At 48.2% G+C, this 15,422-nt stretch overlaps 1 protein-coding gene across 1 annotated transcript in view; it reads right to left on the bottom strand.

The window, feature by feature from the left end:
* Positions 1-453: 453 nt before the first annotated feature.
* EHD4 (EH domain containing 4) overlaps positions 454-15,422 on the bottom strand; it is an 84,921-nt gene continuing 69,952 nt past the window's right edge. Inside the window, exons 5-6 of the mRNA XM_061157488.1 lie at positions 11,691-11,855; positions 454-4,362 (exon numbers count right to left, since the gene is read on the bottom strand). Coding sequence (XP_061013471.1) covers positions 3,826-4,362; positions 11,691-11,855 — 702 coding nt within the window. The 3' untranslated portion in view covers positions 454-3,825. The remainder of the gene's footprint in view (positions 4,363-11,690; positions 11,856-15,422) is intronic.

The following is a 15,422-nucleotide window of genomic DNA, read 5'->3' as shown; positions in this document are numbered from 1 at the left end:
GCATGGCGAGAGGTAGGAGCAGCGCCAGCCAGCCAGGGGTTGTATCCCAGCACCATGGCAGCCTCAGGTGTCCGGCCAGCCTCAGCGCCAGAGAGGCCATCTCCTGTGAGTGCTCAGTGATGCCCCATCCCCAGCCTCAGAAGAGTCTCCTCAATGGTCCCTTCCAGTCTTGGCTTCCAGTCACTCTTGGTCGGGGCATAAACCTCCTTCAGTGCCTGCTCCCAGACTTGGCCTCGGCCCACATCAGATGGAGCTGCTCTCCTGCTGAAGAAGCCCCTATCTCCCACCTAGAGAACATGCAGAAAGAGACAGCGTCACAGGGATGGTGTGCCAAGGGGCACGCCCATCCCTTAACGCCTCTGCCTTGTTTCAGAATGGTTCCAAGGGATGCCTGCTTTGTTCCCAAGACAACTGGTACACAGTCATTGAAAAACCAGAGCCAATGGGAAAAAGTGATTTTTTTCAGTAGTTTATTGATCAGTAGACTTTTTTTTTTTTTTTGACGTTTTGAAACAAGATTACAAAAAAATAGAAGCATTGTGTATTAATAGCATTTTTTGGCTAATTAACATGTCACCTGGTACACTTAAATTCAGCCCATGTTTACCTGGAAAAAAACTCAGTGGTTATCTGTCCTAAGAAAGTTACTCTTCTGTCACATTCCATGGAGGAAATAAACAGTGCCTCTTTAAACGCTTTCCTTATCTCCAAGGCAATCTGTCCATGGCATTGCTCTGGGCATCCGGAAGGAGCAGAGCTGCAAAGTGGAAAGGTCCCGGTGGTGGCTGTCAAGCCATGACTCTGGTGGTTAAACCCCATCCTACATGGTGAACTCCAGTACAAGACATTCCCAGTGTGTTACAGGGGTGGCTATTGAGACCCAGTGGACACAGTGAAGGACCGTGGTCGGAGCAGCGGGGCCAGGGCTCTGCTGAGGCCTTTCCTGTGGGCTGTAAGCGGGGTGGGGGTTGGGGGAGAGCACAAGGCATTTGGCTTCTTCTCACATGCTCTCTGACCCACCTGGACACCAGTCCCATGATATGGAGTAAGAATCCAACTACTTAAGGCCCACCGCTCTGTGGGAGGAGCCACAGCCCCCAATCCAGGCGTTACTGTTGCACGATGACAAGTGATCCAGAGAAGCCAGTTCAGCCCCAGAGAAGCAAAAGTCAATTGAAATGCACAGCCCTCCCCACGGAAGCGTGGCCCCACCCCGGGCCAGCCAAGCATGTGGCGAGGAAAGAATCCATGTAGGACGCCAAGCAGGCTGGACATCAGCGTGTGGCCACAGAGCTGTACTCTGTGATCATGAGCTGTACACAAACAGACTCGAGATCCTTAGGTTTTCTTCTGTGGAGGCATGGACAGCATGGACAGTTTTAAGAGTTCAGCTGCTTCCAACCCCCAGCCATCCATGAGTGCTCTAGGGAGGGGGGTTCTTGGACAGTCGGGTGGTCCTGGGAGGACAGCACAGTCGGCCAAGGTGTCCAGATCCTGAGGGCTCTGTGTTACCAGCCCTGCTGCACAGGGTCAGGGGGTAACGGGTGTTTTGGATCCAGACTCAAGGAACTCTGTGCAGGTCCTGGAGAGATAAGGGTCCTCGCTTGGCCGCCATCCCTAATGGTTTCCAGGGTTTTTCTTTCCAGTCAACTTTTCACAATGGGTGACTTCAGTTTTTAAGAGAAGATATTAACAAAAATGGACATGCAAATTCCTTTCTCTTCATTTTTTCTCAGCATTTAGCTGATAGATGATCTCCTGCCAGAGGTCATGGGGTGGTGGGGTAGGGATCACCCATGAGGTGTTTCTATCCTCATAGCATCAGAAACCTCCTCTCCGGCTCCTCTAAAACAATATTCCTCTATGTCAGTATATAGACAAAATCTACATATACACACATTAGCAAGTGTCAAAAATATGTACTCATGGGACATATGTGTATATATTTATCTTTATATATGACAGCTGAACATGGCAAGATCAATCTGAGTGGAAATCAGCTAACTCTGGCATCTCCAAACCTCTGGACAAATGAACTCTCTCTCCTTCTCTCTCAGTCTTGTCCTTTGCTGGATCAACTGTGCTCACATGCCTGGGTGGTCCTCAGGTGTTCGCAGAACCATCTGCTCAGATTACAGTCCTGGAATCACAAATGTCTCTGTGTGTCTAATTAATTTAAAAGTGCTCATTAAGACTAAAACCATGTTATGTATTTACTTCTCTTAAAGTTAAATTATTGAGAAAGTAAGCTAGGGAGAGTGAGGGCTGGGATCTGGGAAAATGTTTCTCTAAATAAATAAATGTCTTTAAATCTGCAGTTCTGCCCTTGATGACATCAGGGGAAAAAAATGTGGCTTTGGGAAGACTTGGGCGGGACTGTTTGGGTTTCCTTCATTTTGGTGCCGGCAGGGTTCCAGGCCATGTGGCCATCACAACAGTGATGAAATACCATGTCTCTCTTATTGCATAAGTAATGGTGATGGAAAGCCACCTGCATCCCACAGCTGGAGCCCACATAGAGGCTGATCTCCACTGGTCACAGGCATTTGGGTGAGTGGTCCAGAGAGGTTCACACAGGGCCCCTGGGAGAGAGAACACTCAGGAGCTGATGTACAGCAAAGTGCCCAAACCCTGCCTCATGAGGCATCCGTGGTATGAACCACACAGATTCTGAAGAAAAGGCTTTATATGAGAGATTCCATCTTGTTTCTGCATAAAGGTTTTTATCCTTTATACAGAAACTGTATTTAAAAAACTGGACATGATAAAAATGCCCATTTTCTTGTTATAAAAATAGTTTCTAACACTAGTAGACTGACTTCTTCTACCTGATAGCCAGTGAGGGTGGGCTGGCCCCTCATTCCCTTTGTGTCCACAGGGCCAGGACAGCGCATGCACCAAGCCATGTTTTTGCTGAATTTAAATCCTGCCATCGACCAAGGAGCCTTAGAGACATGTGACCATGCTAACTGAGGACTGGGGAAAGCCGCCTCTTTTCTTCCTCTAGTTTAAATGATAGTCTTAGCTACAAACTATTGGACAGACAAGAAAAGCTCATCTTCAGATTTCAATGTGACTAGAATACTAGAAATCTCGCCAGGGGTTAGTAAAGGTTGTGAGTTCCAAATTCCTAACCAAATATAACTTTGCTGGGAAGGCTTTGGGGTTGGGAGAGCCCCGGGAAGGCCGGCCAGTGGATGCTGTGGGGGACACTCCCTGTGGCCTGGCTGCCTGCTCCACGGGCCAGCAGAGGGAAGGGAACATGCAGACAAGGTGTGTCCTCCCCTCAAAGCCGGGACAGCCCTCTTCTCTTTGGTAGATAGTTTGGAGAGAACAGAAACCTCTGGTGTTTTTTTTTTTTTCCACTCTAAATAAAGCAGGGAACAAAATAAATAAGCTGGTCTCTGCTGCCTCCCGGTGCTCTCTGAGGGAGAGCCGGGCTCATAACAATGAACAGTCCAGCGGGGCCTAGCAGTGCCCCTGGCTCACTCCCTGTGGTTCCTGGGATTCCATGTCCGAGTTTCTCCAGGCTTCCAAGGACTTCCTGGAAGCATTCCTGGAATCTCCCTTTGTTCTCAACCCTTCAAACTTCATATCCATTCCCTCTCCCCAATATTTTAATAGAAACTCAGGGAATTTTAAGGTAAAAGGACCTGATCTAGGGTCCAGTGTCTGCCCTTCCCATTCTACAGATGGGGAAACTGAGGCACAGGGCAGGCAGTGTCTCACCCAGGGTCACTCAGTGAGTTGGTGACAGGGTGGGCCTCAGGCCCAGGCTCCCATGATTCCCGCCCCACATTGCCTTCCCTGTGTGTCATCTGCCCCTTAGTCGGCCTTGGACAAGGACTTCCTGTGGGAGGGCGGCACAAGATGGGGGGGCAGGCTGCTGGGCAGCTCGTAGCCGCTGAGCTTGATCTTTATGAGGTGCTTGGCCAGCGCGAACTCCTCCTCATCCAGCATGCCATCGCCGTCACAGTCAGCCAGCTTCCAGATCTTGCCCAGGACGCTGTTGGGCAGCTTGGAGGTCACCATCTCCTTCTTGGCGTTGATGCCTGATATCTTTCCGTTGATGGGCGACAGGGTGTAGAAGAGCTCGTCATAGACGGGCTTGTCTTTGGCCACGACCCACTCCTCCTCATCGGCACCCTCCTTGGCGCCCTCCCCATAGCCCTGGTTGAAGGGGCTCTCGGCCGTGCCGTCGAAGGCGCCGCCCTGCACGAGTGGCGGGGGCATGCTCATCTCCTCCTGGCTAATGAGGTTCATCAGTGACGAGATCTTGTTGGTGAGCATGTTGTCCACGGCCTCGATCAGCTTGGGCTTCAGCGAGTGGAACTTGGTGAAGTCGTAGTTCTCAAGCTTTTCCTGGAAAAGGAGAAACCACAGACTTGGTTAAAGCCCTCCTGCAGGAAGCAAACAGGAGACGGGTGGCTGGAGGGACAAATCATCCCTTAAAGCCGGAAGCCCATACTCTGGGCTGTCCAGAGCTCTCTCTTTGGTATGGTTCCCATATCTGAACTCACCAGGAGTTGCTTTTGGAACAAGAGGCAATGTTTTCCTGCAGTAGCTGACCTAGGCTGGCAAGAGCATGAGGGACAGTGAACCCCTAGGGCTTTGAGACAAAATTCCTTCACCCTACCTTTTTTAAGCACTCTAGAGATTTAGTATTTTAGCTTTTAAAGAATTTCACATACTTTACATAGTTCAGTTGATCTTTACAACAATGCTGAGAGGAAGGGCAGGTATTAGTAACCTACAGAGAGCACAAGGGGTGTGTGCAGTGGTGGAGTCAAGACCAGAGCCCAGGCCTCCTCCCACTCGGCTAGCCTCTTAGTGCTGTAACGTGAAGCTGTGATAGAGCTGTCTGTAGAACTTATTTAAGTAAAAATGATTACTGAAAGATTATGGTGACCAGCTAAAAAAATGTACTTTACGGTACAAATACGTAAAAGTTGAAACTGGTAAGAGAGAGAGGAGGAGCAATCACCCAGCAATCACCTTTGCTAACATGGGGGGGATACATTTATAGCCATTTTAATAAACACACACACACACACACTCTTTAGTTGAAATAAGACAAAACTATTTAACAACCTGTATTTTAAAGAAAAAATGCATCATAGCTTTTTATGATATCAATTTTATACAACCTTTTTAAAAATTTTAAATTTTATCTGATTTAATTTTCAAAGTTGAACTATGGTTGACTTACAATATTGTGTTATTGTACAACAAAGTGATTTGATTTTATATACACATAACCTTTTCCAGATTCTTTTCCATTATAGGAGGAGGAGGGATAGTGTTAGTCACTCAGTTGTGTCTGATGCTTTGCGACCCCATGGGCTGTAGCCCGCCAGGATCCTCTATCCATGGGATTCTCCAGGCAAGAATATTGGAGTGGGTTGCCATTCCCTTCTCCAGAGGATCTTCCTGACCCAGGGATTGAACCCAGGTCTCCTGCATTGCAGGCAGGTTCTTTACCATCTGAGCCACCAGGGACGGGAAGGGCAAGTACAAATGCAGTCAACAGAGCTGAGAGGTATTAGTGGGATGAGGGTGAGTCTCAGCTCCATCTCCCAGGAGAGCTGGGTGGAGCAGATAGACCACAGGGTCTGGAGACGGCCCGAGTGGATGTGGCCAGGATGGGAACCGACTGTAGATGCCACAGAGGTTCTGTGAATGGCTTTGTAGAAATAGTCCTTCCTGCCTTGGTTTTCCTTGGTTATTCACCTTCCTTCCATCCATCCATCCATCCATCCATCCATTCATCCATCTAATCCAACATTTATTGACCATTTGTTACACGCCAGGCCCTGTTCAGGAATATAAATATGAAAAGCCACAGTCTCTGCCTTCAGGGAACTCATATTCCAAAAAGGGCTTAACTTAGTTTACAGTGAAACAATGATAACATAAAATAGAATAAAGTCATTAACAAAGGGAAAAGCCAAGAAACTGAAAGAAAGAGGGAAGGAACTATCACATCAGACAATGAAGGCTGTGAAAGGCTATGTTCCTCAGCTGCCCTGGCTGGGGCAGAGGGATCATACCCCTTGGCTGTTGGAGGGGAGAAACCATCTGGTTATCACAAGAGACAAATCCTCTCTGGTCCTGAACTGTGAGAGTCACTCAGGGGATTTTTAAAAGGGGCCTGAAAAATCTAGTGAAGATGTCTTCAACAGTAGTTTTGCCAAATAAATGCAAAGAATTCCAGATATGGCGGTTTTTATTTCGGCTCTATGTGAAGTATTTCTGTTTGGACAATCCCACAGGGCCTTGGAGGCGCCATTCAGGGGTATGGTTTTGTGGACATGGGGCAGGGAGACTCCCGAGGGCAAGAGCTTTCACATACATACCCCTCGGACCTGACTGTTCTGGACAGAAGTCATGGGACAGGCAGTTAGAAAAAAAATGCAACTTTGTGTCACCATAAATACCACACTTTCATTGTAAATAACTAGGGAAAAACTAGTAAGCAAAAAAATCTTATATCACTTATAATACCATCACCCAGCAATCACCTTTGCTAACATGGGGGGGATACATTTATAGCCATTTTAATAAACACACACACACACACACTCTTTAGTTGAAATAAGACAAAACTATTTAACAACCTGTATTTTAAAGAAAAAATGCATCATAGCTTTTTATGATATCAATTTTATACAACCTTTTTAAAAATTTTAAATTTTATCTGATTTAATTTTCAAAGTTGAACTATGGTTGACTTACAATATTGTGTTATTGTACAACAAAGTGATTTGATTTTATATACACATAACCTTTTCCAGATTCTTTTCCATTATAGGTTGTTATAAGATATTGAATGTAGTTCCCTGTTATCTACAACAAAAACGTATTATTACTCAGCCACAAAAAAGAATGAAATATTGTTATTAGTGGCAACAAGCATGGACCTAGAAATTATCATACTAAATGAACTAAGAGAAATATAAATATCATATGAGATCACTTATATGTGAAATCTAAAAAATAATACAAGTGAATTCATTTGCAAAACAGAAACAGACTCAAGATATAGAAAACAAACTTCTGGTTATCGAGGGAGAAAAAGGGAGAGGGATAAATTAGGAGAAAGGGAATAATATCGCTATATACAAAATAAACAACCTTATTCTTAATAGCAACATGATAGTGAACTGTATAGCTGGGTCCTTCCTCCTTTACCCTGTCCCATGTAGCTGGACACTCAGGTTGTTTTCAGTGGTGAATCAAAATTGGGGTGTCGAGGGTATGTTGGAAGGGCAGACATTCTGTGCTGTTATTCAGAAGTGGAGTCCTGAGCTTCAGACGGTAGAGAGGACAGACCTGGCGATCTCAGGAGAGGTGCCTCCAACACTCTTCTCAGCAGCACACCCTGTAGCTGTCAGAGCAGGCTGGGCTGGGCTGACACCCGGCCAGTGACCTGTGCTCAGCTCAGAGCAGCGGGTCAGCACAGGTCTGGTTTCTAAGCTACCTTCCAGTTTTCATGTCCTCCACCCTCACTGACAGACCATAGTCACCTGCATGTCACCCTAACATCAGCAGCAAATAATGCTGCCAACACTTTGGGCTCCAGCTGCTGGCATTTCGGTTGGTCAGCCAAGGGGACTGAGAAGAGAAAGCAGGCAGCCTACACAAAAATCCCAGTGCTGCTGGGGTAAACAAGTCTGGATTCCCCTGAGTGCACGAACACCTACCCTATTTCCTCATGAATGAGCCTGAGCTCTGGGCACACACAGAGCCTCTGTGTCTGGCCAAGCGGACGAATGAGGGTGGTGCCCGCCCAAACTTTCCACCCGCCTGCAGGGGACGTGGATTCAGGCTGCAAATCTCTGGAAAACATGCCAGGGGAAATGGCCACATATTTGCAGAGGTGGACAGGAAGCAGCAGCAGCAGCCATTCCCGCCCTGGAGGGCACACAGGAAGTAAGCTCTATGCTCATGTGCGTGGTACCCGCCTGCCCAGTCCTGGCCGGGGATGGGGTGGGGTCCAAGTTAAACTACGCCATCCCTGCCCTCCCCAGGGTAGCTCCAAGACTTGTTACTGGGATGAACATACAGTGGGGAATTTATAAAGATTTACCCATCAACAATTGTATCCATCTAAGCCACGAAGCCTGGGATCCTGGAACTCCCTCCCAAGAGACAAAGATCAGTTCCAGCCCAGCTTTTGCTGGGCTCTCCCCTGCGTACCCACTCCCAGCATGTACCAGAAGCATTTTGGAAAGCCCTGGGAGGGTTGGGGCAGATGGGGATGGCTCTGCTGCCCTCTGCTGTTGAAATGCTGCCAACTCATCTGCTGTGGGGGCCCAGTTCTCCAGGGATAACTGTGCCACCCACCAAGGTGGCCCTGCAACCGCTCCCTTCATTCTGCAGCACAGATGGACAGGCTGGTGCAGCAAATCAGATTCCCTCCCCAGTGGGTGTAGGGTGGACACAGGCCGGTGCATTGCGGGTCACCAGCCTCCCCCACCACCAGGCAAAAGCCTGCAAAATACAATCAGCTCTTGGCTACGGAGAAGAGATACCCTGTCTAGCTTGGTCCATGAGAGCACAGGGAGAGCAGAGACTTAAAGCTGGCCCTCGTCAGCTCTCTGCGAGACCCTGGGATGTGCCAAGGCCATTATCATCTCCAACCTTCTGCCCCTGCACTGTCCCATACATGGGAAGGCTTACTGCCTGTGACTGGAAAGATAGATGCTCAGATGCCCTGACCCACACCTGGACCCTCAGAGCTTCCTGGGTGACAGCAAACTAGCTTCTATAGTAAGCATGCTCTCGGGGCTCCAGGCCTGCCTTGCTTCTCGGGGATTCCCTGAAGGACTGGGGTGATGTGATCAAGGCCTGGCTGGCTTCCCAAGGAAGAATCCTTGGCCACCTTCCAGGAGTCTGCTTCAGAAACCATTGGTCTATAAGCCCTGTGAGAGTCAGGTCTAGATCAGGGTCTGAGAAACTCAATACCCTAAAGCCTGTTACAATATAAACAAACATACACTAACTTATTAACTCACTCAACACATATTCATCGAGTGCTTGCAACACCCCAGGAGCTGGGGATATGGCCAAAAAAAGGACACAGGTCACTGGCTTCATGGAGTAAAAGCCTTCTATGGGAGGCACTAAATAAGACACTGAATAAATTTATTATACCAAAGCTCAATGACACTTATTTTGTAACAAGGAGCACACGGCCCAACAAAGGGCTTTGCTGTCAAAACGTCACTGCTGGTCACAGCCACAGCAGCACAGGCTGTAACCCAGACTGGACCTCTGTAGGGGGGACAGAGGTTTTTTTTTTTTTAATTTTATGCTGTTTATTCACTGGTTTATTCCAGGGGCCTAGAACAGTGATCAGACATAGTAGACTTAGTTGCTTTTCTTAGGTGAATGCATAAAAGAACACAGGTGACGGGGCACCCAGGTGTCCAGTGATGGTGCTAAAGCGCCTGGGGTGGGGCTGACCACAGGGTTCTCAGGGAAGGTTCGGGCCCTTCCACTGTCACCCAGCTACATGGGCCACCAAGACCCGAGGTGAGGGACTGCCCCTGGTGACCAGCTCAGAGGGGCCTGGGGCCCTCTGACTGGCCAGGCCCAGGCGAGCACGCTCAGGAGCAGCTCTGGTCGCAGAGTTCGCTTGCTCTGTACGGAAGTTTCCCGGGGACAGGCAGGGGGGCCTGGCAGGGAGACCTCAGGTCTCGGGAGCAGTGCTTTGTGGGTGGAGCATTGCAGGAGCCTCAGGAGACAAGGAAACACGGATGCCCCATTAGGCCATTGTGCGCACAGCGTATTTATTCACAGCTACCATTTCAGTCAAGAAACCGATTTCCCTTCCAAAATATCTGAAGGACGCAAGGGAACAGTTGTCCTTCAGTTTGGTCATGGGGTGCAGGGCATAATCCAGTTAAAGCAGCACCTGCTCAGGAAGAGGCCCCAGGAGCCCTCAAATTATCCGTCTTGTGACCAGAAAAAAAAAAAAAAAAAAAATCCAAACCATCGTCTCAGTACAGGAGTATCAATTTCACTTCTAAAATATATATATATATATATATTTCTATTTATTTTTTAAGCTGACTAAACCATATTTGACCAGACCTTATATACCAGATGCATTCACCTTAATCCCAGGCATTGCAACAGTAAGTGTAACCCACTCCAGATTTAGCGTGTACTTAGTGGGTTGCCATTTCCTTCACTGTTATGCTTTGGAGAAGGAAATGGCAACCCACTCCACTGTCCTCGCCTGGAGAATCCCAGGGATGGGGTCGCACAGAGTCGGACACGACTGAAGTGACTTAGCAGCAGCAGTTATAGATAGAGAGTTAACATTAACAAACCCCTCAGGACTGACGCTGCCCCTCCTGAGGCCTGATCTTGCCTCCACTACTGATTCTTCCTCCTCCATGTCCCTTCCTCCCTGCAGGCTGGCCAGAGGCTCAGAGGCCCAGAGTCTCCAGGGGGCGGCCAGTGTGCTGCAAGCTCTCTTTGGCCCAGATAGTGTTCTTTCAAATTCAGAGCCAAAATTTGAAAACCAGGGGACTTTACATACAAATCCAGATCTCCAGCTTTTCATGAACCATTCAGGTCTGCACTCTCATAGGGCAGCGACCACTGGGGAGGACAGGGCCTCCCCACTGAGGAAGGAGTAGGTGTTCCCCAATCTGCCCCCGCCATGGGCCCCACGGATTCTCATCGCACTTGCAGAACTGTCTTCTGCTCAGTAGAGACATATTCCTCAGAACCCACATTCCTACCAAATGTGAGAAAATAAGAGGTGGATGGCACGGTTTCCTTTCGCTTGGCCTGCCTGCCTCACTTGTTCCAGTTACTACTGGCTGGTGGCTGCAGGAATCTGAACTGTGTTGCCTGCTTTCCAGAGGGGACTGTGGCCTCCAGTGCAGATGGGTCCTTGTACCGGACAACGAGATGGTCCAGCTCTCTGAGGAGCCAGGTGGGGCGGCCTCACTGGCCTCCCCCCTCACAGGTGGGGAGGACAAGGTCAGTGTTGAAATCAGTGGTTACCTAACACCACCGCCAGAAGGTGGACATATTGGTCAGGCCAGGGTGGTAGCATCCATTTGGGGCCATCTGGGCCTGCCCAGACACAACTCAGTGAGACTCTGAAATTAGGACAAAGGCTGCCTGAAGCTGGCCTTTCAGTGAAACCTTCAGTGAGCACAGCTCACTGTCCCCAGTGGACTCCAGCCACGGCCACAGCCCACCATGGCTTCTCGCTGGGCTCCTGAGCCTGCAGCGGCAACACTGCCCAAGCACATAATCACGTGGGGCAGTGCTGGGGAGAGCTGGTTTGAGGAGGCCCCTGGAACTGACCTCCAAGGTCACGCTCAGCTCTAATTCTCTAAAGGTTCTGGGATTCTAATAAAACAGCTATCACCTCAGTGCTAAAACAACCTTGAACACAGCCTAAGGAAGCTATTCAGAGGATTTTTTCAAGCAAGCTTAATTTACTTCTTGAAATGTTTCCCCTTTTTGTTTAAATGTTTCAGGAGGCAGGCAATTTCTGCTTTATTCACAGGCGCCTATAATCATGGATTACTAGGAAGATGAAAACACTGCGTTCTCCTACATTCTAAACCATGAAACCCACATGTATACCCAGCAACCAGCGGGACAAGGTGGCATTGCCCCTCCAACCCCACCGGTGATGCTGTGATGGGCCTCCGTACCTGCATGGCCTTGACCTTGGGGAAGTCCCCTGCAGAGATGTGGTATTCTCGCTGCAGCTGAATGTAGATTTCTGGCAACCTGCTGATAAGTTCTCTCTTCTTGTTTTCTTTTCCAAACATACTTGGCATCTCCTTCTTCAGGAAGCTGATGATATAGGCATGTACCTGAAGGGGTATACGTCAGTGAGGACGTGTCATTTAAAACAGAGATGTAAACAAGATGGCATCTTCATGCATCGTAACACATAACAGGCACCCCAAGGGTTATGGTCCTTGGGACAGGAGGAGGGCAAAAACCTGGTGGAAAGGGATGGGGGTGCTCGGTGGGAAAGAGCCTGGTTCTGGTGACTAAGCTAAGAAGACCTAAGAGAAAGGTTCACCAGGGCTGGTGTACAGGAGCACCAGGTAATGAAGCTGAGGCTGATAGAAATGGCTGATCTGCACGGAAATTTGTGCCCAGTGAACAGTGAGATGAGGACCCCCATAACCTCCCCTTAGACAGTTTAGATCTCAAGATCACTGAGGTCAGTTCCGCACAAGACCAGCTGCCTAGGACCAGGCCAGAAAACAGAAGTGCCCTGTGGGAGAGGGAGACCTAATACATGAGGGGGGAGCCCCAGAAACCTTGGTCACTTAGGGTTAGCTGGCCTGGCACTGTTACGCAAAGGGTGGTGAATCCTGATGGGAGGGCTCTGCTTGGCTTGCGTCACCTCCTTCCCTAAAATCTCCACCCTTCTACTGATTTCCAACTTTAGGATGTTAAGAAACGCTCATAACAAAGGTTCTCTTTGTATATCTAGAATTCTACAGAGTAATTTAGAAGCCAAGAAAATAAATGAGATGAGAAACAAGGCAGTGATTACAAAAAGAAAATGACTATGTAGCTATGGAAAATTCTATTAAAGAAAACAGATGCCTACTATAATCTTGTGGAAGAATGGAAATTGAATAGAGGGGGTAAGCAGATACATTCCAAGGCTCAGTTGAGGGCCTCTGTGTATGGATATACACCAGGCACAGCCAAAAACATTTTGCTAAGATTTGAACATTAAAGTAAGTGCACAGTGCAGATGCTGACATGCTTGGACCAGACAACGCTAACTTCTCCTCCTGTATAAAGGTCATTTTAACATAAACACATCCTGTGCTGCCTGGCTATTTCTGCAAGTATGACTGGGACAGATGGTTGGAGAGCATCACCGACTCAACGGACGTGAATCTGAACAAATGCCGGGAGACAGTGGAAGACAGGGAAGCTTGGAGTGCTGTAGTCCACGGGGTCATAAAGAGTTGGACACAACTTAGCAACTGAACAACAACAGCAGCAACAATAGACTGGGAGAGATGCTTTTAAACCTTCCTGTCACTGGTAAACTTACTTACTTTTCAAATTAAAACAACTTAAAATATTCACACAGTTCTTCAAGATAACTAGGGAAATCCAAGGTTTGGGAATCCTTTTGTTTAGAATGATGGGCTTTAACTGCATTCCTGAAGATATGATGAATAAGTATTAAAACTTGTAAGACAGGTAATTTCCTTGGCTGGATTAGTGAATACCTGGCTTGGTTTGGATGGGGTGGGGGAGGGCCATGTGTAGTTCCAAAGGACTTGGAGGGGTTGTCAAATTCCACTGGGAAGAATGAGCTGTCACCAGCTGTCCTTGCATTATTTCCTTGGCCTTGGCCCTCCTGGAACCTCTGGACTGGACCTGTGGACCCCTCTCTCCACCTGCCCTGCTTTGGAGGTTCTTCCCAGCTGAAGCAGCAAGTACCCCCGCCCCGCTCAGCCTCCTATCCACAAGGGCGTCTTTCCAAGACTCCTTCCCAGAGCCCACATCTGAGGCAGCTGCCAGGGCCCTGTCCAGGCAAGGCTGACTCTCCACCCAGTCCGTGGGAATGGCACCTTGTTCTTGAACACCACCTGATTCCCAGGGGCCTGTGTTCCCTGGGCTGGGCTGCAGGTGATATGCCCCTGCCACAGCTCTCCCTGCCCCCGGCGCCGCTCCCCATCTCTGCCCTCGTGGTGCTCACTGCTGATGTCTAAGGCTGCTGGATAATGGGCTCCCTTGGATGCCAGGTCTCAGGGCCCTCCTCCTCCCACCTGTCGGGCATTACCTGAGTCATGACCCTCAGGTGACCTGCTCATGCTACATGCTGCTCTCAGCCTCAACCTCCACTTCCAGGAAGTTCTAACGGCCTATTCTGGGGAAGTCTCCTGTTGTCCTGCCTCAGCATGGTCGTCCGCTTCTGCCTTTCCCTGGGCATCCTAAGACAATAACCCGGGGTCAGATTCAATGCATGGGCCCTGTCTTTAAGGAGATTATCATGTTAGGAGGTAAATTACAATCCTTAGAATCACAGAGTACTAAATCTAGAAGGGGTTCCTTTGATTGAAATCCTGGTTCCAGGAAATTCATATGACTCAAGGTCATACAACTAGTTAGGAGATGCCAAGCTGGCACTAGCATTCACCTGCCTCATCCCCTACCTTACAGAATTAACTTTTTGTTAATTACTTTTTGTGGGTGTGAATGAAAAATTATACTGATGCTGCTGAAATCCGGAATTCACACTGAACTATGTCCAATGGAACAATTTTGAGGCTTGGCTTCTGATTGTTCCTAACTCACAGGGAAGCTTTGGAAAGATCACATACTCTTCTCTCCCCAGACTCAAAGAAATGGATGCATTATGGCACAAGATGTGAGTAAAGACTGCAGTCTTCCAGTAGGACTGAGTCTTGTGAGTTTCTAAGAGCCCGTCGTAAACAAGGGGCAGTCAGGGTGGCTGAAATCCCCACTCAACTTGAAAAGCTCCCTCCTGCCCTAATGTGTCCAAAGGTGTGTCCCCAAATAATGCAGGACCGAGGGCCAGACCTGGAGGGGGTCCTCAGAAGGAGGTAGACACAGTCTGACTCTTTGCTGTTTATAATAAGAGAAAATTAATCAAGAGGAAGAGGAATAGGATAAAGCGGAGGTGGGCAGGATGGGACCTTGTTTTGGGAGGCTGGGTCAGGCCCTGCCACTGCTGCCCACTCGCTCACTGGACAAATCGGGGTGAGCTGTCCCCTCCCTGGCCTCAGCTTGCTCACCCACAAACCAAAGCTGACAACCCTTACCTCACAGGTTTGTGGTTATGAGAATCAAGAGAGAGCATGTATTTGAAAGCATGTTGTCCACTAGAAAGAGGAGTAAAAATGTTAATTGACCAATGACCAGACACTTGTAGCTGGAGTGGTAGTAACACCAGAGGCGGCTTGTGGCTAATTAGTCCTTACTGAACAATGAATAAACTCTCCATATTTAAATAGTAACATGATTAATCTGGGTTCCAAGTTCTTTATTCACAAGCAAATGGCACTGAGCCCTGTTGAACTTCTGAACATTTTTATCTTGTCCAATTCACTCTTTCACTTGTATAAAACTGGAAAAGTCCCTACTCATCAAATGGTGATGACCAAGGGTAAGTCAAATGGCTCAAAATGTCAGTTTTTTTTTCTGGGCTAATAATGAGCAGAAAAAGATGAATTAAATGAACATGGATTTATAGTTCACATCTATACTCTGCCACAATCTCATGAACTATGTCCAGTGACAAGTGTTTGTATATCCAATGCTGAGAAGCATGTACACAGAGTGATACTGGCTATATCTACCGTGGGCTTGGAGGGCAATCACAGCAGTGAATGTGGGAAGCCTGCACTACACATGGACAGTAGGAATGGAAAGGC

The sequence above is a fragment of the Dama dama genome, chromosome 12, assembly GCF_033118175.1.
Source record: "Dama dama isolate Ldn47 chromosome 12, ASM3311817v1, whole genome shotgun sequence".
Taxonomy (NCBI): Eukaryota; Metazoa; Chordata; class Mammalia; order Artiodactyla; family Cervidae; genus Dama; species Dama dama.
Note: the sequence above shows the minus strand (reverse complement) of the source record. Positions and strands in the feature narration are given on the sequence as shown.